The 26,005-nt window shown below is 37.0% G+C and overlaps 10 protein-coding genes across 10 annotated transcripts; 6 read left to right on the top strand and 4 right to left on the bottom strand.

The window, feature by feature from the left end:
* Positions 1–93: 93 nt before the first annotated feature.
* Positions 94–1,036, bottom strand: EV154DRAFT_493807 (SWIB/MDM2 domain-containing protein). Its single transcript, XM_051599832.1, has 2 exons — positions 769–1,036; positions 94–699 (listed from the first exon to the last, which is right to left on the bottom strand). Exons 1-2 carry the CDS (start codon positions 784–786, stop codon positions 331–333), a joined length of 387 nt encoding a protein of 128 aa, XP_051462216.1. The 5' UTR covers positions 787–1,036; the 3' UTR covers positions 94–330.
* Positions 1,037–2,647: 1,611 nt separating this feature from the next.
* On the top strand, positions 2,648–5,214 carry EV154DRAFT_493818 (uncharacterized protein). Its single transcript, XM_051599833.1, has 8 exons — positions 2,648–3,087; positions 3,155–3,302; positions 3,385–3,486; positions 3,538–3,806; positions 3,890–4,363; positions 4,459–4,518; positions 4,583–4,777; positions 4,847–5,214. The coding sequence occupies exons 1-8, from the start codon at positions 2,794–2,796 to the stop codon at positions 4,913–4,915; spliced, it is 1,611 nt and encodes a 536-aa protein (XP_051462217.1). The 5' UTR covers positions 2,648–2,793; the 3' UTR covers positions 4,916–5,214.
* Positions 5,210–7,063, top strand: EV154DRAFT_493821 (lanosterol 14-alpha demethylase). Its single transcript, XM_051599834.1, has 3 exons — positions 5,210–5,357; positions 5,428–5,507; positions 5,575–7,063. Exons 1-3 carry the CDS (start codon positions 5,247–5,249, stop codon positions 6,923–6,925), a joined length of 1,542 nt encoding a protein of 513 aa, XP_051462218.1. The 5' UTR covers positions 5,210–5,246; the 3' UTR covers positions 6,926–7,063.
* Positions 7,064–7,837, bottom strand: EV154DRAFT_493823 (uncharacterized protein; the record flags this gene model as incomplete). Its single annotated transcript, XM_051599835.1, has 1 exon — positions 7,064–7,837. A coding segment is annotated over exon 1 (400 nt), but the record flags the coding sequence as incomplete, so codon positions are not given.
* Positions 7,838–7,849: 12 nt separating this feature from the next.
* On the bottom strand, positions 7,850–11,190 carry EV154DRAFT_493824 (high-temperature-induced dauer-formation protein-domain-containing protein). The gene is made up of 8 exons (XM_051599836.1): positions 11,117–11,190; positions 11,008–11,043; positions 10,820–10,930; positions 10,471–10,729; positions 9,624–10,396; positions 9,457–9,547; positions 9,215–9,378; positions 7,850–9,123 (listed from the first exon to the last, which is right to left on the bottom strand). The coding sequence occupies exons 1-8, from the start codon at positions 11,177–11,179 to the stop codon at positions 7,945–7,947; spliced, it is 2,676 nt and encodes an 891-aa protein (XP_051462220.1). The 5' UTR covers positions 11,180–11,190; the 3' UTR covers positions 7,850–7,944.
* Positions 11,191–11,406: 216 nt separating this feature from the next.
* On the top strand, positions 11,407–11,691 carry EV154DRAFT_401435 (Homeodomain-like protein; the record flags this gene model as incomplete). Its single annotated transcript, XM_051595289.1, has 2 exons — positions 11,407–11,588; positions 11,643–11,691. Coding segments are annotated over 2 exons (231 nt in total), but the record flags the coding sequence as incomplete, so codon positions are not given.
* Positions 11,692–13,062: 1,371 nt separating this feature from the next.
* Positions 13,063–14,452, top strand: EV154DRAFT_493827 (UNC-50-like protein). The gene is made up of 6 exons (XM_051599837.1): positions 13,063–13,282; positions 13,342–13,388; positions 13,455–13,480; positions 13,541–13,606; positions 13,665–14,033; positions 14,105–14,452. The coding sequence occupies exons 1-6, from the start codon at positions 13,166–13,168 to the stop codon at positions 14,236–14,238; spliced, it is 759 nt and encodes a 252-aa protein (XP_051462222.1). The 5' UTR covers positions 13,063–13,165; the 3' UTR covers positions 14,239–14,452.
* A 1,233-nt stretch (positions 14,453–15,685) lies between these two features.
* On the top strand, positions 15,686–16,889 carry EV154DRAFT_493831 (uncharacterized protein). Its single transcript, XM_051599838.1, has one exon. It carries the CDS (start codon positions 15,805–15,807, stop codon positions 16,540–16,542), a length of 738 nt encoding a protein of 245 aa, XP_051462223.1. The 5' UTR covers positions 15,686–15,804; the 3' UTR covers positions 16,543–16,889.
* Positions 16,890–17,523: 634 nt separating this feature from the next.
* On the bottom strand, positions 17,524–20,991 carry EV154DRAFT_535900 (alkaline-phosphatase-like protein; the record flags this gene model as incomplete). The annotated part of the gene is made up of 10 exons (XM_051604100.1): positions 17,524–18,209; positions 18,285–18,495; positions 18,589–18,777; positions 19,289–19,503; positions 19,564–19,765; positions 19,835–19,876; positions 19,956–20,234; positions 20,310–20,598; positions 20,654–20,698; positions 20,780–20,991. 10 exons carry the CDS (start codon positions 20,989–20,991, stop codon positions 17,524–17,526), a joined length of 2,370 nt encoding a protein of 789 aa, XP_051462224.1.
* A 670-nt stretch (positions 20,992–21,661) lies between these two features.
* Positions 21,662–25,798, top strand: EV154DRAFT_493846 (uncharacterized protein). The gene is made up of 9 exons (XM_051599839.1): positions 21,662–21,770; positions 21,853–21,925; positions 21,996–22,743; positions 22,800–23,331; positions 23,394–23,475; positions 23,548–23,622; positions 23,676–24,600; positions 24,652–25,276; positions 25,339–25,798. Exons 1-9 carry the CDS (start codon positions 21,722–21,724, stop codon positions 25,599–25,601), a joined length of 3,372 nt encoding a protein of 1,123 aa, XP_051462225.1. The 5' UTR covers positions 21,662–21,721; the 3' UTR covers positions 25,602–25,798.
* Positions 25,799–26,005: the final 207 nt, after the last annotated feature.

Genomic DNA, 26,005 nt, shown 5'->3' on the forward strand with positions numbered 1-26,005 from the left:
GGCACTTTTGTTCTCATATTTACTAAAAAAGGGAGTGTGCATATCAGGGAAAAATTGTATGCACATTGGTGGTACGAAATTAATAAAATTGTATTTTGGAACTGTAGAAACTTTTTTTTTTTTTATTATTTTTTGGCTGTAGAAAATGATTTTTTTTTTTTTTTTGGTGTGATGTTTATCCCGGAAAGTATTAAGAAAAAGAAGGGGAGGGGTCAGAGAGATGAAAATATGTATAAAAAGGTATATAGTAAAATAAAAAGAGAGTATAATAGGAGAAGAAAAAAAAAAGGGGGGTTGTAGTGTGTGTGTGTGTGTGTGTGTGTGTGGAAATTATAATAAAAAGTCATCTTCTGTAGGCGTGTCATCTTTTGAAGGTGTTGGTTCTTGTTGAACAATGGGATCTAAAGGTAAATCTGTAGTCTGAATCAGTAATAATTCGCCATTTTCAACAGGAGGGGCATCAGCAGCAGTATCAGCAGCAGTAGCATCAGTATCAGTAGTACCAGCGGAAATGGGTTCTTCCTTCTTTGTAAGATGTGCTGATAAATCCTTATTCATACCAAAACTATTGATACGATCCTGATCGAATATCTTTTTTAACTTTTCATCACACAAAATAAACCGTCTATCAGCAGGATCCTGAAGATCATTTCCTTTAATATATTTCCACAACTTTTGCACTAGCTCAGGTCTCGATAACTATTATTTTTCAATATTCAGTAAAATCATCCCCCACACACACAAACACATCTCATCTCTCTCTCTCACCTCTTTGTCGCCGTCCATCAGCTCCGACAACGCTGCACTCAGAATCAGTGGTTTATTCAATCCTGTCTTTCTTTTGGGTTTCGGTGGTGCATTCGGGTCAATCACTTTAGGAACCTTCTTCTTTTTGGCCTTGGGTTTCTTCTTTTGCACTTGTAACGTATCCAGTACAAGTTCATTCCCTCCTCCTCCTCCTCCTCCTCCTTCTCCTCCCACTCCTCCTCCACCTGTAGGACTCTTTCGTTTATTGTTATTATTACTATTTACCACCACAGGTTTATTTGGGTTGATCAGATTCGCTTGATTCAGATAATACATTTTTGATAAATTGGCTTCCTGTTGCTGCAACGTTTGGTTGTAATGCGCCATAGGGCTGTAGTTGGATATATAAGACGGCTGTGAATTCGTGCTACTTGCAGTACTACCATTGCTATTAAATCGTTGAAGTAATATCTGATGTTGTTGTTGTTGTTGGTGATGCTGTTGTTGTTGTTGCTGGTGATGTTGTTGTTGATGATGATGATTCTGTTGTTGTTGTTGTTGGTGATGTTGTTGTTGCTGTTGGTGGAGGAGATGTTGCTGCTGATGGTTCATTTGGGGATGCTGTTGGTATGAATGTTGTTGCTGCGGTGATGTAGCAGGGTACACGGGTAAATATTGCTGCTGCTGATGCTGCTGTTGTTGTTGTTGTTGTTGTTGATGTTGTTGATGCTGCTGATGCTGCTGCTGCTGATGATGATGCTGCTGCTGCTGTTGCTGCAACTGATGTAGATGCTGTTGATAATAAGCATTCGGTGAATAGGTTGGCTGATAGTGTTGGCCATCTTGTAAGGGTATGGATGGAGAAGGATAGAGGGTTGTGAAATCGAGATTATCTAGGAACGACGAGGATTGAGAATCACTTGCGTTGCTATGCGTGCTATTGTTATTACTATGGTTGATGGGAAACATGGTATTGTCTGTCAATTTAACTCCATAATTAGCGGTTGTAGCTGTTGTGGTTGCTGTAATTGTAGGTGAACTGGGAAAAGTAGTATGCAAATCTGTTTGAATAAGGAAGAGGGATAATCCAAAATAAAAAAAAAAGGGGATCTTTTGTAAATAAATAATAATAAAAAAAAAAAAAAAAAAGACATACACGGTTTCCCCGTCTTCTCCGCTTTTGTGCTCACACCCACCCCCCCTTTTTTTTTAAAAAAAAAAAAAAAATATTAAAATACTTGCCTTGTATAACTGAATTTCTATCCATCTTTTTTTTTTCTTTTCTTCTGCTCAGTGCTGATTAAAAAAAAGTTTCGCTCCAATGAAAATGCAAAAAAAAAAAAAAAAGAAAAAAAAAAATTTAAAAAAAGGCAGTAATGTTTAGAAAAAAGAAAAAAAGAAAGAGAAAAGAGAAATATAAAAAAAAATTATGGGGTGTTGCAAAAAAAAAAAAAAAAAAAAAAAAAAAAAGGAATCCAGTCGTTTAAAAAAAAAAAAAAAGTGTGACTTTGTATATGAGATCAAGGGACTTCGTTAGTTTATTAAAGGTAAAAGGCCATTTCAAAGGTATTTTTTTGCATGGAATAAGCGGGACGATTTCCCCTTAAAATCATGATGTCAGCAGCCTTCTTTCTTTTTCTTTACCTGGACACAGGGTTCAATCATAAATAGGTCTTGTTCAATGTAAAATGCTGCTGCTGCTGTTCCCCCCCTCTCTTCTTCCATCTATCAAATAAAAACTACAAGCATTGGAACAGTTATGCTTTGCCAGCAATACACTTTGTATCTCTCTTCTCACCCCCCACCGCTAATGCATAATGCCACACTTGTATCTCATGTTAAACAATAGAGTCCCTTATACCATAGACTTTTTATTTTTATTTTACATTTCATGAATTAGTGTACACACAGACGTCAGTTAAAAAAAGTAACCTTTTCTTTTTTTTTAATTTATTAAACGGCCGTCAAAATAATGAGACGTTCTTTTCTTTTTTTTTTTTTCTTCTTCTTCTTCTTTTTCATCAGCAAAGATTAAAAAGGGAAGACATGTCGCATAATTTACATCCTCCGGGGTCACCTTTATCACCACTGTCCCCACCTTCACCTTTAGCAAACGACCAACGTACGATTTACAATGTGATTTATTCTGCCGACAATCCTTCTTCGTTTTACGGTAGTCCTGCTCACCTCGTCAAGACTGGCGGTTGTCCTCATCTATGTCAGTTAAAGCAAAGGATCAAGGAAGGTAAAAGTGAGAACCTTTTGGAAAATTATCGAGCCTTGGTTCGTTATTCCATTGGTTGGCATAAGAGTAGAGATAGGAAGCGTAAATCCAAACAGGTAAAAAAAATAAAAGCAGCAACCAACAAAAAAAAAAAAAAAACTTATCTTTTTTTTTAAAACGCAGCAGCAACAACAACAGCTTCCGTTACCTCAATGCAGTACTTGCTCCGACCCACTCTCTCGTTTACATGCGTGTCTGCATTGCATCTATATCGGATGCTGGAAAAAGGGACACATCAAAGAGCATCAACAGGAAAAGAAGCATACATTTGGTTAGACTTAGATCATTATTTATACATATATAATCACCACCAACCTCACCCTTCCCCCCTTTCTTTTGTTTGTCTCTTGTAGCCATGGATTTTGATCGACACACTTTATTTTGCTACGAATGTAACGACTATATCTACGACGCCGAAATCGATGAAAAGATCGTTCGCGGTGAACTTCTTTACAGTACGTTATTTGATATAGATATAAGAAATTTTTTAACGTCGTGTCATTTAGAATCTAGAAAGAAGAAACGTATTCAGTATACACCATGGGAACCAACAAATGGAGATGCAACAGCATTGACCCGTCATGCATCCATCTCATCCTGTCAAGGCATTCGCGGACTTTGTAATATGGGAAACACCTGCTTTATGAACGTCATCCTTCAAAGTCTGGTTCACAATCCTTTATTAAAAGCTTATTTTCTCAGTGATCGACATAACCCCAAACATTGTCAAAAGGAGTTTTGCATGTGCTGTGAAATGGATAACCTCTTTGCGCAGGTATAAGGCATCTACTTTTTTTGTCGTATTCCCCCACCCCCCTTTTTTTTTTTTGCTAACGAACTTAAAAAACGCTTTCATAGTTTTACTCGGAGGATAAGAAGCCGTATGGTCCATGTCGATTCTTACAGTCAATGTGGATGAGTTTAAAGGAACTAGCAGGGTATGCACAACAAGATGCGCACGAATTCTTTATCAGCGCATTAAATAATATTCATGCTGGATGTGATGGTCAGAAATTATCGAATTGTGACTGTATTATTCATACGACGTTTGCAGGATTGTTACAATCCAATGTCACATGTCTGCGTTGTAGAAATGTCACCACCACCTGTGATCCCATGCTGGATATCAGTCTGGGCCTGAGACCTGTGGAGAAAAAGAAGAAGAACAATCATACCAAGGTTTTACCCAATGGCAGAAGAGTGAGTCTGGATGACCCTATTCGGTCCAATAAACAGGGTAATACCTTGTTGGATTGTCTGGATCGATATACACAACCCGAGAAATTAGGTCCTAATGAATACAGCTGTAGTAAATGCGGCAATACCTTCCAGGTTAGTTCAAACTTTTTTTTATATATATTTAATAACAAAATGCTGTTTCCCCCCCCCCGCTCATCTTTTTTTATATATATTGTGCTTATGTGTAGGAAGCGACAAAGCAATTGTCTATTAAACGTATACCTCCCGTGCTTAGTATCCAACTCAAGGTAAAACAACGCAGTTAACTATATGCCTTATAAAACAAACGAATTGACCACCCCATTCATATAGCGATTTGAACACGGTACCTCATCCACCAACAAGATTGAAACCAAGATCAAGTTTCCTGCTGAACTTGATTTGACACCCTACACTGCGAATAAAAAGAAGGACGCAGATAATGTATATACACTTTTCGCCGTTGTCAATCATCAGGGCAAGATGGACACGGGCCATTACACAATGTTTGCTAAACATAGAAACGAGGTAACAAACCCTGCCCACACACACATCTCCCCCCCCCCTTTTTTTTCTGTCTAATCATCTTTTTATAAGTGGTTTCGATTTGACGATCATCATGTCACTGTAGCCTATCAAAAGGACGTTCTCGATAGTAAAGCGTAAGGTCTTTTTTAAAGTGAAGATGGTTGTTTGCATCACTCATGGTTACTCTTTTTTATTAGTTACATGTGCTTTTACATTAAAAAGTCCTTGGAGTATAGCCATGTTACACCTACCTTAAACACCTTTCGAATCAAATTCAACCAAAACCCGGATCCGAATGGACAATAAAAAGAAAGGGGGAGGAAAGATCGGCCCCGAGAAAAAAAAGGTTCTGCAACTAGACCCGTAGATGTTACACATATTTTTTTTTTAGTGACTTTTTTATATAAAATAAAATAAAAAATTCTGTCCCCCTTTTCTCTTTTTTCTTCATCATCTGAATCATTAAACAATGGCCGTCATTTCAACTTTGGTGACATCACTCCCTTCTCTTAGTCATCTTGCACTCTATGCTTTTCTCGCTTTAGGTGTTTCTGTTATTCTTAACATCTTGAACCAACTGGTAAAAAAAAAAAAAAAAAACATGTCAACTTGTCAGTTGTTTAAAACCACTTTTTTTAAATGTGCACTAGTTTGGTCCCAAGAACACCAAAGCACCACCTGTAGTCTTTTCTTGGATTCCATTTATGGGAAATGCCGTTGAATTTGGCGTGTAAGTGTCTATATATTTTTAGTATGAAGGTTTGGCCCAATGAACTAAAAACAATAGATAAATATAGATCACCCATCAAGTTTTTACAGTCATGTCAAAAAAAGTACGGTGATGTCTTTACGTTTTATATGGTGGGACGACGTGTGACGGTCCTGTTGGGAGCGGATGGTAATCAATTTGTGTTCAATTCAAAGCAAAACCTGTCTTCTGCAGCCGAAGCCTATAACCATATGACCAAGTATGTATTTGGACCTGAAGTGGTGTATGATGCTCCTCATAGTGTCTTTTTGGAGCAAAAGCGATTTATCAAGGCGGGTTTAAATTCCGACTGTTTCCGTCAACATGTGCCCATGATTGTGGATGAAGTGGTAGATTTCTTTAAGGATTTCAAAAAACCTTCAGGTACATTTGATGCCTATCATACTTTTGGTTCCTTGATTATCTGTACCGCCTCACGTTGTTTGATGGGTAAAGAAATTCGTGCCAACTTGGATAAGAGTGTAGCTCAATTGTATTACGATTTGGATCAGGGTTTCCAACCCATTAATTTCATCTTTCCCAACTTGCCTTTACCTTCTTACCGTAAACGAGATGCAGCATGTAAAAAGATGGCGGAGGTGTACTCGGGTATTATTCAACGTAGAAGAAGAGAGAACGATAACACCAACTCGGATTTACTTCAGGCTTTGATGGATGCCAATTACAAGGATGGATCTCCTTTACCTGATCATCATATTGCAGGTATGATGATTGCTGTCTTATTCGGTGGACAACATACCTCGGCCACCACAACCGCTTGGACACTTTTGGAATTAGCAGCACGTCCTGATCTGATGCGTGCTTTACGTGAAGAACAAATCGCTAAATTAGGTTCTTTAAAGACCGATCTTACCTTTGAAAATGTCAAGGAATTAACCTTATTGGAAAACTGTGTACGTGAGACTTTACGTCTTCATCCTCCCATCTTTCAAATGATGCGTAAGGTCATTGCCGACAGCGTTACTTTTGAAAAGACGGGTCATGAGATTCCCAAGGGTAATTTCTTGTGTGCTGTCCCCGGTGTCACTCAAGTAGATGAAACTTATTTCAATGACCCACTCACGTATAACCCTATGCGTTGGGTGGATTTGACAGATCCCGTGCATGCTATGGAGGCAGGTGATGATGCTAACGTGGATTATGGTTTTGGTGCTGTTGGTATCTCTTCCAAGAGTCCCTTCTTACCATTTGGTGCTGGTCGTCATCGTTGTATCGGTGAACAATTTGGTTACCTTCAAATCAAGACCATCATTGCCACCATGATTCGTCTCTTTGATCTTGAATTAGAAGAAGGTAAATCTGTACCCAAGTCAGATTATACTTCTATGGTTGTCGTGCCTGAAAAACCTGCCAACATCAAGTATACTTGGAGAGAATAATAGACCCCCCTTTTTTTCTTTTTCTTTTTTTACTGTTTTACTCTGTTTTATATATCTACTTATTAATTACTGTGGACTCATCCCCCATCAACATCCTTTTCCCCCAATAAACTAAATTCTACAGCTTCCTCCTTCAAGTTTTGTTTCCTCCCAAAAGACACATGTTTTCTAGTTCGTGTCTTGTAACAAACTCGTCCTTGATGTAAGACTTCTAGTTTCTGTTTATCGTCAATAGAGGGGATGGACTCTTTTTTTTTTACTTGTATGATTGCGCTTCAAGGGTCTCTCATTCAACAACGAATCATAATTACAACTCTAGTTCGCCTAGACCAAAGACTAAATATAAATTTCAATGCAACTGTTTAAAAAAAAGAAAATTCAGTCGGAGTAACAAACTGAATTTATTATTTACGACGTCGCATAATACTATTTTATCCCGTTTTGGGGTTGAACAGTTATATGTAGGGATTGTAACAGGATAGCGAAAGAGACAGTGACGAGACTTAGGATGATACTGAACCTAAGAAATCCCATGAAACAGCGATAGAGACCCCGCACAGTGAATACGATGATGGAGAAGAGTGCGTAGAGGACGAGTGTGGCGAGGACGACAGGGACAATCTCGTTCTCTTGTGGATGGACGGGCATGATGGTGTTTAAGACGGTAAGGTAGGTTCGTACAATGGCTGGACTGTGGTTGTAAATTACGGATAAAAGATGGGAGACGATTTCAAAGAGTTGTGTAGGTGGAGGTGCATGGACTTGAGCTCCCACTTGATCATAAAAATAAATATACCATTTTGAAAGTACTTCTGCAACAATCATGTCCATTTTTAAATAAATAATTTAATATATATATATATGTGTGTATGTGTGTTCTTCAAAAGAAAAAAAAAAAAGAAAGGGAGAAAAAAAAACAAGAAAGTGTGTGTGTGTGTGTGTGTGTGTGTGTGTGATTTTTTTTTTTTTTTAGAAAGTATGACAAAAAAACCAATTTTTTTTTTGACCCGGGTGTAGATTTATTCTTGCTTAATTTGAAAGAGTTTGACATGTGTGCCATTCCAAGGTCCACACTCCTTCATAGAAGAAACGTAATTCTGACCCCACATCATACTACGAAACCAAATCACTAAGGCTTCTCCCCATTGAAACTTTCGCATAAACATCACCTGTTCCCCCGCCGCCGCTGGTGGGTAATTATGTAACTTTAAAAATTGCATTAATTCATCCAACGTCACATTAGCATCTTTGCATTTTTCTTCCACCTGCGGTAACAAGTCTCGGATCAATTCCAATAGAACATGCAATGGTAATTTCTCTTTCCAAAATGCCATCCAAGATTCCGTAGGTTGGAAACCTTCGGTTGATTTCACGGGTTCTTCTTTGTTCATTTCTCCTGCAGTGTCATCCTCGCTCGTTTGAGTGGTCATCGTCTCGGTTGTCTCTTTGGTCTCTGTCTCTCCTGCTACTTCGGCTTTCTCTTCGATAGCTGCATCCTCTGTCTCAGCTGTATCCTTTGCTACGGATCCTTCCCCACTTGTTGTCATTGCATCTGTTTTTACTGATGTATCCTCGGCTGCTGCTGCTGCTGCTGCTGATGCTGCATCGACTGGCTTGTCCTCGGCTAATACTTCTGTTACCACTGACTTGTCCTCGTCTACTGACTCTTTTACCACTGACTTGTCCTCGGCTACTGACTCTGTTACGTTGGATGCATCCTCAGCTGTGACTAGGGGTGCATCTACTGATGTGACCTTGGCTGTGGCTAAAGATGAGGATGCATCGACTGACGTATCCTCGGGTTGATCCACTGTAGTTGAACCTTCCTCGTCCCTGATTTCCTTCATTTTACGCACTTTTTCCACTTGGACCAGCGCATCATCAAAGGTCATGGCCTGTAATTTCTCAAAATCCGCATGATGTAGCACGACAGAGTAAATCAAGTTTGAATTCTCCTGTGGAGTATGGCGAATGATATTATTGAAGGTTTCCAAAAGATAAGCGACTAGTTGGAAATTGTATTCATCGGCAAATAAAAAGGTAGGGGAAGACATGGATTGGAAAAGACTCATGAGTTTAGAGACGGTGGTAACACCCAGGTTGATGCAGTAAGGTGAAATATTGGCGATGGTCAAGATGAGAGCCGGGTACAAGCTAGAGAGTCTTCCCTGTGTGGTGGCTATCAAATGAAAAATGGACTAGGAGGGAAAAAAAAAAAAAAGTTAATATTTCTTTTTGGTGTGGGGATCTCTCCCACATCCTGTAGAAAAGTTTTTTCCTTCTTCTTACAATGATTAAAAAGTCTGCATAAGTGCCATGAAATGCATACAGTCGAATAGTGGAGGGTAAGGAGGAATGCGTGGTAAAAGGTTTGTTGAGTTTTTCACTGAATTCCTTATTAAAAGATAAGGTTTGAAGCATAAATGCGCACATACGCACCAACCCTATTTGAGCTGTTTTTTTTAGGTTGCATATAAACATTGTGTTGTTAAAGTTAGTTTTTATAAAGAATGCATGATTTTATCACTTACATAATTTATCCTTGTTTTCCACTGCATGAAAAACTAAAGCTACGGTTAAATCAAGTACACGATCAGTTTCTACCAAATACTTTGTAAATCTCTATAGACCTCGATTGTCAGTATCATTTTTTCTCTTTCGCCCCCCCCCCTTCATAATCCCTTTTTTTTTCATTTACAGTATTTGTCTCGATCAGTCGCCAACACATCATCATGACATCAATATAACATCCTACACGCTTAGTTGAACCCGGTAAATAAGTATTGACAGCTGTCATTGGATTAATCAACAATCGATGAATGCCGTTCATCAAGAACTCAAAGTCCTTCTTTCGATGAAGTTTTGACATGTAATGTCTAAAGGCGTTTTCTTCATTGGGATAATGACCATCCTCCATCGAAGGTGTGAATACCTCTAATTCCACACTGGTTTTGGGTAGAGTGGATGGTTGTACGGTATCGATGGTGATCGTACCTTCTTCTCCCTGCTGATGCTGATGCTGACGTAATATATCCGCTGCTTGACGCGGGGATCGATAATCCAGCAAGATGAGTAAAGTGGTCAAACAAAAGGAGACCAATTGCTCTCGTGGACCACCGACGACCACATGATTGTAAGGAACCCAGCCCGTGGGATCGTAATTACACACGGTATTGAGTAGACTACATAAAGTCACCAACACAATTTTGCGTTCAGTCTGTACGGCTACAAAACGAAGCCAAGGATCTTCTCGTACCAGTAATTGAGACGGTAAGACGTACATGGATTTGGATAAGAGTACGGCTAATAATCGAAGCACTTCGGTACGGTTGGATTCGTTGTCCTTGTAAGTGGAAATGGGGATCGAGGAACCAACACCGTTTTCCCAAATGGCATAGACGATTTTGGATTCCTTTGTGGCGAATGAAATAGGTAATGTGAACCCCGCTAAAAACAAAGACTGAATCGTCACTACGAAGGTAAAAAAAAAAAAAAAAGGGTTTAGTTGCGTGGCGGGTAGGACAAGGTTCTTCTAATGTTTTTACATGTTAAGAGTAATTCACCACGACATGGTAGCATGTCATATTCAGGCTTGGTATCGGCTGTGGCCTCCACATTCGTGGTGGTGGGTTTTTCGACTTGACGTGGAGTCCAAAAGAAACTTTCTTCCCATGGTGTGTCTGTTTCAAACACAAAGGGCATTATGCGAGTCATGACACGACAGCAATTCAACAAGTGATTTATCGAATGTTGTTCTGAAGGGAAATGACTTGATTCTAAAATAGCTTGCATTTTTTCTAGGACCTTTTTGAAATAATAATAAAAAAAAATGTTAGTTCACTTCTTCTTGGCCCACTTTTTGTGTGTGTGTGTGTGTGTGTTCTGCTTTATTACTTTGTCTATTAAAATTTCAAAGTTTTCTCGAGCGGTATCTCGCGTGCGTCGAATATCATTGGCACCAATCAAGGAAAAGATATCATCAACGGATTCAGGCAAATTCCAAAACTAGGGTACAAGGTTAATCTAACTTTATCAGTCTAAAAAAGAGACTTTTGATTGTTGTCTTTCTCTCTCTATTTTACCAGTTCCCAAAAATCATTCTCTGTTACTGAAATAGTCTATACAATAAGAAACGTGTTATAGAGAGTATATCACAACTGAGGAAAAAAATAGGTGTGTGTGTTGGTATACCTTGTCTTCGTATAAACGAAATACGCTTTTTCGGAACGTTAGTTTACTATCTGTGGCTCCCATATCAGATAAAGAAAGAAAAAGAGAGAGAGAGAGAGAAAAAAATAGAAAGCGCTACTTATAAAAATAAAAATAAAAAACGTCACTTGTGAAACAAGTGATAAAATGCATGTATACACCTATTTAACAAAGAAGTATGACATTATATCACTCTTTCTTTCTCCCCTATTTTCATTAAAAAGAAAAAAAAAATGCTTAAACAAGACAGCAAAAATAAAGGAATGGAAACCAAGCAAGTTGTTCCGATTGATCCCATGTCCTTGAGCACCAAAGCACGAAGACGTATGCGTACTTCACGTGAAGAAACTGCTATTCTGGAAGACTTTTATAATAAGAATCCTAACCCTAGTAACGGTGAAAAGGCAGAGATTGCTAATACTGTCAAGATGGGACCAAGAAACGTTCATTTCTGGTACTTGATCTAAACTACATTCAACCCACCACTATCTAATACATCTTGGTTTAGGTTTCAAAATCGAAGAGCCAAAGATAACAAGAGACGTAAAATGATTAGGTTAAGACAACAAGGTCTCTCTTTTTTTTTTTTGGTATAAGCATGTCATTTTATCACTGATATATAGATATGTATATTTTAGCGCAACAACAATGCCCCAATGGTCAATTCACTTATCAAGAATTACCCAATGTTACAAAGGGTAAAGACAAATTAAATTTACCTCCCATTTCTGCATTCATGTCATCCCCGCAACAACAACAACAACAACAACAACAACAACAGCGTTGGTCTGGTCTATCCGTTCCTTTTTATTTTCACCATGCCAAGTTTGGTATTGCTGACTGTATGGTTCAATGGTCCAAGGGAAATGAAGACCCCTATTAAATTTTTTAATTTAGGAGCCATTGACTCTTTTTTGTTTGCTTTTTTTTAATCAAATAAACACTTTTTGACATTTTGCATAAATACTTTAAAATTCGGATAGCGACTTTACTGTACCAGATTTCCATTCAAAATAGCTGAATGCCAGTATGTTTTAGGATATCTAATCGACCAAGGCAATCTTCTGTCAAAGCAACTTCTTCAAGCGACCTTGATTTTAAGGATCAAAGTATGGAAAGAAGTAACTGTTAAAAAAGATATAGTTAAATCTTGGCCGAAAAAAAAAAAGCCTCGTCATTAGATATAAAAAACATCAAGATGTATGCTATTGTAGATAGTGGTTCTACAAATGCTATGGTACATCCTTCCTTTGTTGACGCTTACGCTGTTTATATGATACAAACAATGGGGTCAGAACGTTGGCTACCACTCTGTTATATTCCTTTTTTAAAGGAGCCTACAAGATCAAAGTAAGAAGATAGTCTTAAAGATTGAGCAGGGAATCAAACTAAATTGGAACTAAATATCCCTAAGACTGGGTTTACATTACTGACAGCATACACTTACGCAGTTATACATATTAAGTTTAAAGGTCGCCGTTCAGGTATTTGGGGGGAGGGGGATTATTTACAGACAGTTGAAAAGAAGAGAAAATCTTTCAATAGTTTTAGTTCTTGGTATCAATTAGTTTAAAACATTAAGCTAATGGCTGATCATTATTTAGTATGCTAAGTTGTAACAGTATCAAGCAATATATTTTGGAATTGGGGTATTTGGCATTCGGATGATTTTGCCAATAAAATCATAATGGACATTGCTGTGGAGGCCTGGACCGGCAATGAACGCCCAGCAGTATTTACCCCGTCAAAATAGGTTATACGCCACATAGAACGTGGTTGTATTTCGATCTCTGGTGAAAAAACACTAAATACAATGCAAGTAATGAATCTTACCCTGATCATATTATTGTCCTGAAACTAAACGTTGTTTGAATTTAAGGTGTGAAAACTGTATGCATAACCTTTTTTTTATATGACAATGAGACATGTTTTAAACTACCGCTTAAAAAAGCGTCCAGGGCAAAAAAAGCAACCTCCCCTTTATTTATTTATTTCTTCTTTTACACATTATAGATTAAACGCAACGATTCAATGGAACTATTACCGACTAACAACAATAACAGTGATGGAACACGTCGTTTTAAAAGAGCTTCTTCCATGCCGCTTATACTCACTCGATTAGTTCGCTTTCCACAATTGGATTTTGAGGTACACTCTTTCTCTCTTTGCCTGATTACATTAACTAATCTCTATTGTTTTCATTATAGTTTGCACTTTGGCAAATGGCTTACCTGGTTATTGCACCGAGAAGAGTGTAAGCACACACAAATACATGAGGACCCTGCGTTAACCTTTTTTCTTCTTTTTTCTTCTTTTTCAGATATAGAAATATTTATTACCACAAACGTAAGTCTTTAAAATAAGGTTAAAAAAAATTGAAGGCATTAAAGCAGGGTTATTATGCAGAAACCAAAAATCAATGGGCAAGAGATGATCCAGCCTTTCTAGTGTTATTAGCCTCGTTATTATGCGGTAAGTAGAAGGGAGCGAGAGAGATAAAAGTGAATAAGAGAAGTAACCTATTACATAGTGTCAGCGTTAGCGTGGGGAGTGGTATTTGGGCTGGGAATGGTGGGTATTTTGAGAGCCATGTTATTTATGGTTGTTGTGGATTTTGTGCTTGTGGGATCACTGGTGGCCACTTTGACCTGGTTTATCACCAACCGATTTTTATGTCAGCAGGGTAAGATGATGACCCAGGATAGCCAAGTGGAGTGGGCCTACGCCTTTGACATTCATTGCAATTCGTTCTTCCCGTTATTTCTGATATTGTACATTGTCCAGTTCTTTTTCTTGCCAGTGTTAATCAAGAGTAATCTGGTGTGTTTGGTAGCAGCTAATATACTCTACCTTGTGTCTGTGGCCTGGTACTGTTATGGCACATTTTTGGGATTTAATGGTAAAATTAGAGAGAAGAGTAAGAAAAAAAAAAGTACGATAAGTAACGGAAATTTTTTTTTTTGCGCATAGTATTACCATTTTTAGTACATACCGAATTGTTGCTGTATCCTATTATCGGCTTCGTGGTAGGATTTATACTTTTATCCGTCTTTCGCGTCAATCTTTGTGAGAATGTCATTGGGTTCTATTTTGGTTGGAGTTGAGAATAAAGTTTTTCACCCCTTTTTTCCAAAAGCAAGCAAAATCGGGGTTCTCTTTTCCTAGTTACATGCAGCATTTTATCCCACGTTCGTTGAAATCGGATCGAAAAACAATATTTTTACGCCCAGTACGGCGCAACCGTAAATAAATAATCCCTTTAGCCAAAGTGCAGCAGCAAGTAAATGAAGGCCAAATAATGTTACACGCCAATTGGAGTGTTTCTCTTTACTATTTATAAGTTTCTCTCTGTCTCTTTAGGGGAGGACAAAGAGTTGCATCGTGATGAGTTGTTTAGTTGACAGTTTTCCGACAGAAACTAGCCTGGATATGGGGTTTCTATTCTATTGTGATTCCCATCCCCAATACGTGGATTTTTTGATAGAACCCCATGGTATGGTAAGTTTGAGGCTTTGCTTGTTTTCCCCTCTATATAACCCCATGAGACTGGTAAACGAACATGTTTGTAAATATTACTGTAACTTATTAAGTTATCATGCCATAATTAGTATCGCCAATGAGCTTTGTTAGTTTATCAGTGATTAAGTTTTTTTTGGTGTCAACAGAATAAAGAAAGAATCAACACTTAATTACCAAAGACGGAAGTGTGTGCTATAGAACAAAACTGTTTCTAAGGGGGATCTAACCTAATAAAAACTTATTATTTGTATGTTATATGCCGTCATTTACAAGAAAAGAAGAAAACCTCTTCCATTTATATCTCGAACGTTCCTTTTCTTTCTAAATATTCCCCTTGAAATTTTGTACTTAATTCACATGGGGGCGGGGGTTTTGTAATAGCCTATCTGCATATCAGTCAGCCACAGCCATCAAATCATGCCATGGCTCAACTAAACCTCACACGACTTTTTTTTTTTTTTGTGTGTGTGATTGCCTAGAACTTTCCTTTTTTTTTTCTTTCTCTCTCTCTCTTAAGACTGTGTGTGTGCGGATTACGCAAGAAAATGTTTATTTATATTTAATACCCCTCCTTCTCAATCATCATTATATATATATATATATATATATATACACACATTTATATACAAAAATAAAAAAGCGACTTTGCCCTTGTTAATCAACCTAATCTGTTTCAAAACAGCCTTAGACCTCACGCTTCTTTCCCTTTTGACAGTAAGAACAAGAGAAAATCATTGGTGCGTTTGTAATCCGGGATAAACGGTGGCAAATCAGTTGTAATTGAGACAATGGAGAAAAGAACGGTAAATAAAATTAAAAGAAGCAAAAAAAAAAAAAAAAAAAAAAAAAAAAATTGTTCAATGTATTTATATTTAAAACAATTCTAGACCTTCCCTAGTTAGTCTCAATTGTATCACCATTATAGACTTTCTTCTGTATGACAGCTTTTTTTTTTCATACTTTTGCATTAAGCCAAAATAAAAAAAAGCTTAAACTGAAAAAAAGAGTGAGCAATTTATATACTTGTGCAACGCCAAAAACTTTTTTTGTTTTTCTCCCTAAAATATTTGGTATATAAATGTTATGATATTTCCCCCTCTTTTCATTTTACTTTTTTCTTTTTTTTTCCCCATTATTTTTTTTCCCCATCAATGTCATCATCACCATTAGCACCACCTGCTTTTTATTATAATTCTACTTTTACCATGAATGAGTATTTCAGCAATAACAGTCATGATAACGAAGGATTCTTTATGCCAGAATTCTCTCATCATACTAGTTACTCCAATCATGTCTTTACCGGTTGTAGTGTCAAGGACAATATGATGGTTGCTATCAAGGGAGAGGGAGATTTGATCCCCAATGATCACTTATTCGATTTCTATGGTACGCCTTATTCTACACAGCCCTATGATTTCATGACAGCCTCTGCTTCCTCATCCTGCTCTCCTCCACCATTATTATCACCCGAATTTAACAACGGCTTTTATACATCACCTTCAACCACCTCAACAGGTGACAACCATTATTTCTATGACACACGGATACAAGAATATCCCTTGATTAAACCCGAGTTGACATTTACCACGACAACCAGTAACTATGAGGTTACTACGCAACGTCATTCGTCACCCGAATCCAGTTGTTCTGTTGCTTCGCACAAAAAGATGTTCTCGTGTAATTACTGCAGTCGATCCTTTGCCCGCAAATACGATGTAGCAAGACACAAGCGTATTCATACAGGTGTAAAGCCATATGTCTGTCCTTGTTGTTCGAAGGGCTTCTCGCGTTCTGATGCTCGAGTTCGTCATTTCCGAACCGAGACCCTATGTAGGGATGGTGCTGAGAGGCTGGGAAAACAACGTCGACATCTAAAGAGCTGCATTTGAAATCATTCACTTTCATTTTCATTCATACTTCTTTTATTTATTATTCATCTTGTCATATTGAATGTTGATCACAAATTCTGATCCCCACTCGTTCTACCTTTTTCCCTTCATCTTGCATGCTTTTATTATTCAATACATCCCCCCCCCCTTTTTTTTTTTTTTTTTTTTTTTTTTAATTCATCATTTGTTATTGTACTCTCATGAGAGTTTCTTTATCCTTCTTTTTCTCCTTTTTCAGACATCATTACTATATCACTCATGCCCTCTTCATTTTTTTTTCGCCCCAAAACTTTATGTTGTATGATTTTTCTCTCTAGTTCTTTTAATAAATTAATCATTATTATTTATTTCTGTATGTGTTTACCTAATTTATGAGTGTGGTTGTCGGACGATCAGAATTCCATTTTTAGATCTTTTTTCATTCTTTTTTCTTCTGTGTGAGATGGCGTGTGTAGTCATCACGCATACAAAAAAAAAGCTTAATAGATCGACCCCCTTGATAGCGTGTTTCTCATTTTAAGCTTTTTTTTTTTTTTTCTCAGAACAAAATATCACTCCTGATTATCGATATAATGTATAACGTAATTTGGGGAAATATAAACATGACGTTAAATGGGTCTATAAAAACCGCAAAATAAAAAAGAGAATAGCTAAAATAAGATTAAACCCGGTTGATTATGCATACGTGTGATATCACATGAATTCCTTTTTTTTTAAAAACATGTATTATAATACAAGATTTTTTAATTTTTAATTTTTTTTTTTTTAGAAATCGGTCTATCGATATTATCGACAAATTAAAATGCATCAAAAAATGTCCAGGATAGTAAAAAAAAAATTTATGTATAAATCAGGGTAAAAGAAATAGAGGAGGTTTTAGGGAGAAATATTATAATAGAAAAAAAAAAAAAGAGTCGTATATATATAAATAATAATGGATGGTGGTAATAATGATGGAACAAATAAAGGAGTATATTTCCTTTAGTAGTCATCCACAACATCTATTTCTTCCGTAAAGTTGTTCCATTTAAATAAGACCTGTGTAAATATTGATCCTAAACACACCTGCACCACCCAATGATATAAAACCGTCCATGCGATCTGATAGAGATACTTGGGTGAAAATACCGTCCAGATGAATAAGTGTTCTCGCAGGATCGTCACTGAGATGGACAGGAACCCTAAAACAAGGCTAAATAAGCTGGACTGAGTCACCATGTAGGAGATCCACCTGCTGTCCTCCTCTTCTTCTTTTGTCTGTTTCTCCTGCTCTTGCTCCGGCTCCTCCTCATTTTCAATCAATACCCATCCAGCCATACACCACCAGATACTGCAAGCCCAATTCGAACAAAACGTGAGAACACCGATAAGTAATGTGTCATATTCTTGTACTCCCACGTACGCATTACTCAAATCAATCGTCGCTATAGAATTTGTGTGCCCTGTCAGGTAGAACCCGCCTTGGCTCATCCCACTTACCAGCATACTGATAAGCCAGACAGGGATCCCAATTTTCTTGCATGCCAAATATTTTTGCCATTGTAACAAAACAAGTAACTGTAAATAAAAAATCACAAAAAGGAACGCATGCTGACATTCACTCAGGAGTATCCAGATGGGAGTACTCAAGTGTAACAGTAATTGTAAAAAGACACCTGTCTTTTTCTCTATTATAAAAAATAAAAATAAAACAAAGGGATCAACACATATACACACACACGCACAAGCACAATACGCTATACCTGGTCGGGATTCTCCCATCGTCAACAAACTAGCTCTTTTGGTAACATAGAACAAACCACATAAAACAAATATTCCGGCCCCTTGATAATTAAAAATTAACTTTCCCAATTGCACTTGATCCAAATCCCGGACAAGTTCCCAATTTAAAAGCTCCTTGTAAAAAAAAACTTCGGAAGCTTGTGCCGCCATCGTCGTTGATTCTCCTTGGATCTTGTATACAAGCACAAGAATAGAGTTTAAAACATGAATCAAAACAAGTGCTGCCTTGACAATGTTTTGAATGATGCTGGCCGTCTGGTTTACATCTATCATTTGTCGTCCCTTCAACTCTTTCATCGCCTTTAACCCTCCTACAACAGATACTGTCAGGGACAACGCCATCAGATGCCACTGCGCTGCTGGGTAGGATAACATCCATGCCTGGATATGACCCCAGGAGAATCCGATACGGACAAACACCAATTGTGCCATGCATAGACCAACCGGATACAACTTTTCACCAAGTGTTTGCATGATGGGTAAACGAAGACTGCAGTATATTTGTTGTGAGTACAGAAATACCAAAACAATGGGAAAAACTTACACATGGATGACGGATAAGAAAAAGAGAGTTTGTGTAATGTAATACCAAGTCATTTGTTCTTCTTCCACAAAACTACTAGAAAACATACTAGCAGAATATGACAATATAGAAAAACAAGCAAATAATCTACAAAAATTCCAATCCACGTGGGTACTTTTGGAAACTTGTGTCGCCCATACCGTCAATCCGATAGCGCTACTCACCAAAAATACCACTCCAGCACTCATCATCTTTAAGTTGTAATCACTGGACGTTTTTACAAGATATGATTGGGCAATTTCAATAAACTATTCAAACGACAAAAAAAAAAAAAAAAAAAAAAAAAAGAAACAAAATTATACCACCCGAATTGGATTATATCGCCGGGTGAGTAAAATATAATAACAATAACAAATATTTTTTTTTATGTGAATGTTTTACCTTTTTATAAGCTTCCATCGTTTCCTTCCCCTCTGTTCCCGTCTCCAAAAACTGTTGATGGCTTCGAATAGCTTCTGCATAATATCGACCTGGTGAATCGTCTTCCTCTTTCAAATTCACATCCTCTATAAATCTAGAAACTTCTGGAAATAGTCTCGACAATAATTGTGCCAATTGATACGCATTCAATCCAAGTCCATGAAGCATTGATTTTACTATGCTCACCAATGAATACAGTATCCCACTTTTTATATAGACAATAATACTACACTTACCATCGCTCGTGCCAGACAGATTCGAAATTACTTTTCCCAGATTGTTTTTGGGAATGGGGAACCCAAAGAGTGTGGCCAATGTAGGCACGATATCAATCTGATCTATTATGGGATGTCCCATCACGACGTCCTTCCCTTCCAATCTCGGAGACGTCTTAATTGAGGGACGTGATTCAAATCTCGGACTTAAAAATACAAGTGCCTATCAATCAACTTTTTTTTTTAGTGTTTCCCAACAACCTTTTTTTTAATAATCCATGTTTCTTATTACTGCAGAGGTTTCTCCGATTGAAGATCCACCGTGATTTCCTTTCTAGAAGTTGGCCGCGAATAAATGTGTGATTAAGACCCTTTCTTTTTTTTTCGATTCCTTGATATGATCCCATTTATACCTCATTCATGCCATGATCACCACATACTACCATCAAGGTGCCCTTGGCTTTGCTGTCATGCACCATGCGATCCGCATCTTGCTTGGAAATAATCTCATATATGCTTTCGATTGCCTCATCCATCTCTCGTTGTTTAGGCTTCATTAAGGGACTCTTGGGGCCACCTAAATGACCGATATGGTCCAATCCTAAATAATGCAAAATCACGGCATCCCAATCCATCTCTACCAAATCCGTCTTTATATGTCGAGTTACATTTAAATCCACTTCCACTGTATCCTATTCCATTCAATTCACGCCGAAAAAGGGAATGTTAGCTTTCTGTTGGTTCCCCCTCATTTTTTTATATTCTACCGAAACAAGAAATGAAGTGGTGCCATCGGTTTTATCAAATACACCAGGAAATAATCGCATCCAAGTATCGTCTCCAAAGAAATGAATCGTCTTGTTGTTGCTCTTGAACTGATGGACCCAATTGTCGTGGAAATCCAGTGAGGAACTCGTATCCGATTCAGCAATGTTCAAAATCGCGTCTAAAAAACTAGGGATTGTACCTGTTGTCATGGCTTTGATACGAGGCATGGTTACTGTAGGTGCGGTAGCCCTGGCTGTAAAAGCTGAAGCGGCTCCTCTCTGAATCTGGCTATTCTATTGGTTTTAAAACACACGTATACTTTGTCTTCCCTTTCCCTTCTTACCTGTTGATAAAGTCAAACCCGGAATCGTTTCCCAAAATAAAGTCGCTATTTTGAATTCCATCGTGTTAATATACATTTTCAACAACTTGGGGTTTTTTTTTTTTCACCATTCATGCAAAATCTTACTTTCGAAGGGCATCAATGACAACAAATACCAGTCTGTCAAATTCAGCTTCGTTATGCAAGTCTTTCAACAATGCCGGCACGTCATCCTGTGTCGCATGGCCCGAAAGATAAATTTTGTAAGGAAAGAATCCTTTACAAAATAAACAGATTCCAACCAGTTGAAGTAAGGCCAGTATACCCAGGTAAAGTGGCTTTCGACCTATATTCAACATTCTTGTTGAGGATTAGAAATAAGTAAGAAAACAACAACAAAAATTACAGTAAGGCACGCGTTCTTCTCACCCCGATTTGGAAACCCCGGGGAGGCCCAAGAGTCACGATTGGCCAAGCCGGGACGGGAAGCCCATTTTTTTGCATTCAGCCGTAGAAAGAGGTAGCAATCGATACAATTTTTCATGATGATTGTGTATATGGTTAAATATATCGTCTTCCTTGACTTATGTTACTTTAATTTTTCATTAGTTAACTTACCCCTTTGGACTGTCGATATACATCCAGGCACCAAAAAAAAAAAAAAAAAAAAAAAAAATGCCACTAACCGCGCAAGCAGAAATTGAAAAACAAATGTTTCCCTCCCCAACAATCCTCTAATTTTTTATCGATTTTTCTTTTTAATACGCACTGCCATCGTATTCCAAAAAAAACCGTTACTGGATGTATGCAATGCGTTGCAGGTTTATGTGATTCGCGGAGTCCTGGTACCAAATCAACAGCATAATGTAAATTTAATCCGTGGCAACTTTTACTATAATAGATTGTTCAAATCCAAACGTCCCGGCGTTTTATAGACTATTGAGGGCAGCAGAAAAAGAGACATGAACATAAACTGAGTTTCATTTTTTGGATTATCCTTGTGCATATGTGATTCTAAGAGTTACACACCTGATTCACCCATATGTATGCTTACTGTTTTGGTCGCTTTTACTCCCATATAGCAAAAAAATGGAAGATTATTATGATTACTCGCAACATAAATCTTGTATCAGCTTCAGTAAGCGGTTTCCCTTTTTCTAAAAAAAAAAAAAAAAAAAAAAAAAAAAATAGAAATTCAATGATGTTTACTTGAAATAAAGCTTTCGACTTTAGCGACATCATGTCAAAGTACATCACCATTGATGACCATGTTCAATCTTGGGTGGACTTAAGGTGAGCAGTTAGCCTTAAAAAATTTCTGCGAAGTTTCTTTTGACCCAAATGTTTTTCTTTACAAAAAAAGTGGAATAAAAACAGAACTTCCATCAATTTTGTATGATACAACCAACGAGACTGTCATAGCCAGAGGCATTTCGGCTGAATACGCCAGGTCAAAATCCAAAACCCATGGGAAAAATTTCTTTTATTTGCGCAACATTTTTAGCGAGCTCAATAACATTTATTCGAGACTACAGCAAAATTCTTCCAAGGCATATGACAAGATTTGTTTAGAAGAGGCGATAGCTGTTTTACATCAACGGGTTGAATATTGGAAAGAACTATTGGACAGCTCAAATATAGACTTTTACTACGCATTTACTCTACCCACACAATGGGACCCTGAAATAAGGGAGGGATTAATTAGACCTCTTTTTATAAAAGCAAACCTCATTCATGAGAGTGATGGTCAAGGCAGATTAATTTTTTTCACAGAGTTACAATCTACTTTCCGGTATATGCAGTTGGGGTCTTTTTCCGATAAAAATATAGAAGCACAGTCTGGAAAGCAATATATCATATGTTCATTGGATTTGCAAACCGAAATATTTGTAGATCTAGAGTTAGTCTCAGCCCAATATCCTCCTGCTTTAAAAGCAATAGATAGTAACTATGTTCCACAGTTATTGAATCACACTCGTTTTACGATACCCTTTGGCCCCAACGAAATTAGATTGCTACTAACGTCATGTCTAAAAAAATATTGTAAAACTATACAAGCTTTAGAGATTATTGACAAAATGTTTGGACAAAATTATTTGCAACAATTTGTGGTAGATCAAATTTATATTACATAATGAATTCCAGAAAAAGTAATTTTTTTTTGTAGGCCTCAAATAGTTTGCCTTTACATGATCCCTTACCGCTTTATCCATTTCGTAATAATGGAGCTTTTAATACAGAACAATCCGAATTAAAGAAATCTGAAATCGATGCAATACAAGCAATAACTAGAGAGGAAGTTTTGGAAAACTTTTTTAATTCTGCCAGAAAAACATTTATCGATCATATGCATGTTTTACTCCAGTGTACAAGCAATGTAAAGACCAGGTCTATGATAATATTTCATTCGGATCAAATAGCACACAATTTTATCACAATCGATCTGTTAAAACGGATAGAAAATTGGTCAAAAACTTACGGTGAAGAAGAGAAGAAGAGTTTTTTCAAATTAATCAGAAACGGTGAAAAATTAAGCTTCAATCTAGACATAGACCATACACAAGCTGGAATGGCTAGTCTTTTGAAAACACAAATGCAAGACTTTAACATGTCCCGGGATCCAATTATATTGCCACTTATGGATGCGAAAACAGAGCAATTTCAAAGCTCCTTGAAGCCGATTTATTTTATTACCATAGGTAAAAAATAGGCCTGGATTTTACAATTTGTTGCTTACTAACCTATCTTCATAATTGAGCAGCCATACTGCCTACAAATATCAATGTTAATGTCACATACCTAGATGAAAATGCTAAATTTAAACAGACAGAAAATATTAAATGGTAAATTCCAAACATACGATCATAAATTTATAAATATCAGAAAGAAAGTGTAAACTCAATATTCATTGTTAGTAATATACAGCCATTGGATAGCTTCATCATAAAATCTGAATTGTATCAACGACCAGTACTTTATACGAATAACAGGTAAGTATAATTTAAAAGTGCATTTTTATCCATTAACTTTCATTGTAATGTAGACTGAAGCTGCACCTAAGGAAAGTCTTTGGCAGCTATCTTAATATGTACTCGAAGCCCATCCGACAAACTAGGACGAAGAGCCCACTAAAAAGTCTTGGTTTAAAACTTTTCACTCAGTGTTTAAGAAAAGTTAAAATGAAAAGTGCGTTTGTCAATCGTTGTAGGATAAAAACAAGTCAAAATTGTTCAAAGGATATTAGAAATTTGTTTGTTTACCCAAAACCGAAGCTACTTGAACGATTAACTAAAAATGTAAAAATGGATGGCTTTTTTACGTTGAGTGATACACGTGATAGTACTGACAGTTTAGCAAATACCTGTAATCCTGGCTATATGTTCTTTTTTTTGTTAACATATCTGCACAATCTCAACAACTTATTAGAGGGAAAACTACAATGTCTTTTTGGAAATGATTGGCAGAAAAAAAATATGTGGTATGGTGTCTCTGTTGACAAGAATCTGTTAGATACTGTATTCGGGTCAAAGAAAAACCTGGAGAAATTATTTTTTGCAAGTGGTATACTCCGTAAGGACGACAAGTTTCGAAAAGCAAAGTTCTGTACTCATGGTGAAGAGATTCTGCCTGCAATTCAGCAAAATTTCGTAGACTTAGAATTTAAGATAAAATCATACTTCGTAGTTGTACAAGTATTTTCAAAGCATGTTCAACTCACTTTGCACCAGGTTGTCAAACTGGCAACATCCGGGAGAAGTGTTTCTACTATCATTATACAGGATAAGATAATATGTATCGATGACGCATGTGACACACTATGTAAAGAAATTTGGAAGAGTATGCAATTCAAACGCCAGATTACTTGTTGCACGCCACACAGGGACAATGACTATTTAAAAAACAGCTTTGGATCTTTGAAAACCTATAAAAGTATTCTTCAAAACTTGAATATAAGCATAGCTGAACTTGTAAGTTAAAAATAAACCACCGTGTTATCTTACTCATCATATTGCTATTAGCTGGAGAGAAATAGAACACATTTTGATATGAACTCTGAAATAAAGCTTAGGATCAACGACGAATGTGTTTGTACTGTCAGTATATCTCTTCGAAACATAATTGAACTGGGAATGAAACCAATCATTTTAAATATCGCAAGCATCGCAGCTTCTTCATTGACCAACAAAGAGTTATTTGGAAACTACGAGACAGATTATCTTTTTATTCTAGGAGATCCATTTAATCTATGTAACGGCTCATCATTTCACACGGCATACACCATAATCATGCAACAAGCAATCGATGATAATCTCCATTTTAAATTAAGGGACATACGGTCATTCGTAATAAGGGAATCAACCTCAAAATTATTGGAACAAGTTACCCGCATCATTCCCTGCATTTATGACAAGTTTATCAATGGAACCTTGTCTCAAGTATCGAGCGAAACATATGCCGTGCGGTTTCCATCCATTTATACAGGGGAGTATTTTTCTTTCTGTCGTATAAACCACAGTGACGATACCAAAAACAATGTTAAAAAAGATGGCGGATATTTGATTTTTATTCAAAAGGGGAAACCAATCCCAACGGCAAGATTCATGATCAAAATGGTTGTAGACTCTGTAGATCGACCATGGGCTGGTAATGTTTTTTTTTCTCTTTCAATTTCTTTATTCGGTTGTTCTGATCGATGCCATTTTTAGAAATTATAAAAGTAAAACATTTGAACAGTGTTTCGGGAAAGTATTCTCTTTTAGATAAAGACTCCAAAGGTCCAAAGTATCGAATGCGTCCCAAAGGTCAAAAACGGTCAGCTCAAAAATTGATAATAGAATGTAGACACATCAATTACAATTATTCACTCGAATTATCAATCAGAATGATGGGCCGTGATGTCAACTACAATCAGACGTCATATAAGGAATATATAGCTCTCGGAGAGCCGTTGACACTCGCCTATATTTAAACAATAATAATATCATTAAAGCAAACGTTTGCCAAGTAATCGCTTTGTATATTTATGACCAGTTTAAATACTTCACATCGATACTACAAACAATTGTGGTAAGCCATTGTATTTTTGTTTCGGTCCCAAAGAGTAAAACTTAAGTCCCATTGAGCTTTATGATAAATGCACTAACTTTGGGACGAATAAGATATCAGCGAAATGTATTCGTGTTCCCCAGCACATTGCTTAGGCCACATAGTCGGTGCTGTCATAATTTAAACATTATAGCTACATGGAAGTTTACGTTTTATCCCACAAACTAATTGGCTGATTTTTCACTTGCCTTTTGAACATTGGGTCACGTCACATTATCTGTTAATCTAGTTAACCGTTTAAATGGACTATTTTCTGCGAGAAGTGAA

This window comes from Mucor mucedo (genome assembly GCF_025094135.1).
Source record: "Mucor mucedo strain NRRL 3635 chromosome Unknown EV154scaffold_8, whole genome shotgun sequence".
Taxonomy (NCBI): Eukaryota; Fungi; Mucoromycota; class Mucoromycetes; order Mucorales; family Mucoraceae; genus Mucor; species Mucor mucedo.

Coding starts and splice junctions, on each gene's coding strand:
- EV154DRAFT_493818 (XM_051599833.1), top strand. CDS start 2,794: ATGTCGCATAATTTACATCCTCCGGGGTCACCTTTATCACCACTGTCC. Junction 4,364..4,458: donor AATGCGGCAATACCTTCCAG/GTTAGTTCAAAC, acceptor GCTTATGTGTAG/GAAGCGACAAAGCAATTGTC. Junction 4,778..4,846: donor TTGCTAAACATAGAAACGAG/GTAACAAACCCT, acceptor TCTTTTTATAAG/TGGTTTCGATTTGACGATCA.
- EV154DRAFT_493821 (XM_051599834.1), top strand. CDS start 5,247: ATGGCCGTCATTTCAACTTTGGTGACATCACTCCCTTCTCTTAGTCAT. Junction 5,358..5,427: donor TTAACATCTTGAACCAACTG/GTAAAAAAAAAA, acceptor AATGTGCACTAG/TTTGGTCCCAAGAACACCAA. Junction 5,508..5,574: donor AATGCCGTTGAATTTGGCGT/GTAAGTGTCTAT, acceptor AGATAAATATAG/ATCACCCATCAAGTTTTTAC.
- EV154DRAFT_493824 (XM_051599836.1), bottom strand. CDS start 11,179: ATGGGAGCCACAGATAGTAAACTAACGTTCCGAAAAAGCGTATTTCGT. Junction 11,044..11,116: donor TTCGTTTATACGAAGACAAG/GTATACCAACAC, acceptor CTTATTGTATAG/ACTATTTCAGTAACAGAGAA. Junction 9,124..9,214: donor ATGCAGACTTTTTAATCATT/GTAAGAAGAAGG, acceptor TTTCCCTCCTAG/TCCATTTTTCATTTGATAGC.
- EV154DRAFT_493827 (XM_051599837.1), top strand. CDS start 13,166: ATGGAACTATTACCGACTAACAACAATAACAGTGATGGAACACGTCGT. Junction 13,283..13,341: donor TTCCACAATTGGATTTTGAG/GTACACTCTTTC, acceptor TTTTCATTATAG/TTTGCACTTTGGCAAATGGC. Junction 13,389..13,454: donor GTTATTGCACCGAGAAGAGT/GTAAGCACACAC, acceptor CTTCTTTTTCAG/ATATAGAAATATTTATTACC.
- EV154DRAFT_493831 (XM_051599838.1), top strand. CDS start 15,805: ATGTCATCATCACCATTAGCACCACCTGCTTTTTATTATAATTCTACT.
- EV154DRAFT_493846 (XM_051599839.1), top strand. CDS start 21,722: ATGGAAGATTATTATGATTACTCGCAACATAAATCTTGTATCAGCTTC. Junction 22,744..22,799: donor ATTATTTGCAACAATTTGTG/GTAGATCAAATT, acceptor TTTTTTTTGTAG/GCCTCAAATAGTTTGCCTTT. Junction 25,277..25,338: donor TGTAGATCGACCATGGGCTG/GTAATGTTTTTT, acceptor TGCCATTTTTAG/AAATTATAAAAGTAAAACAT.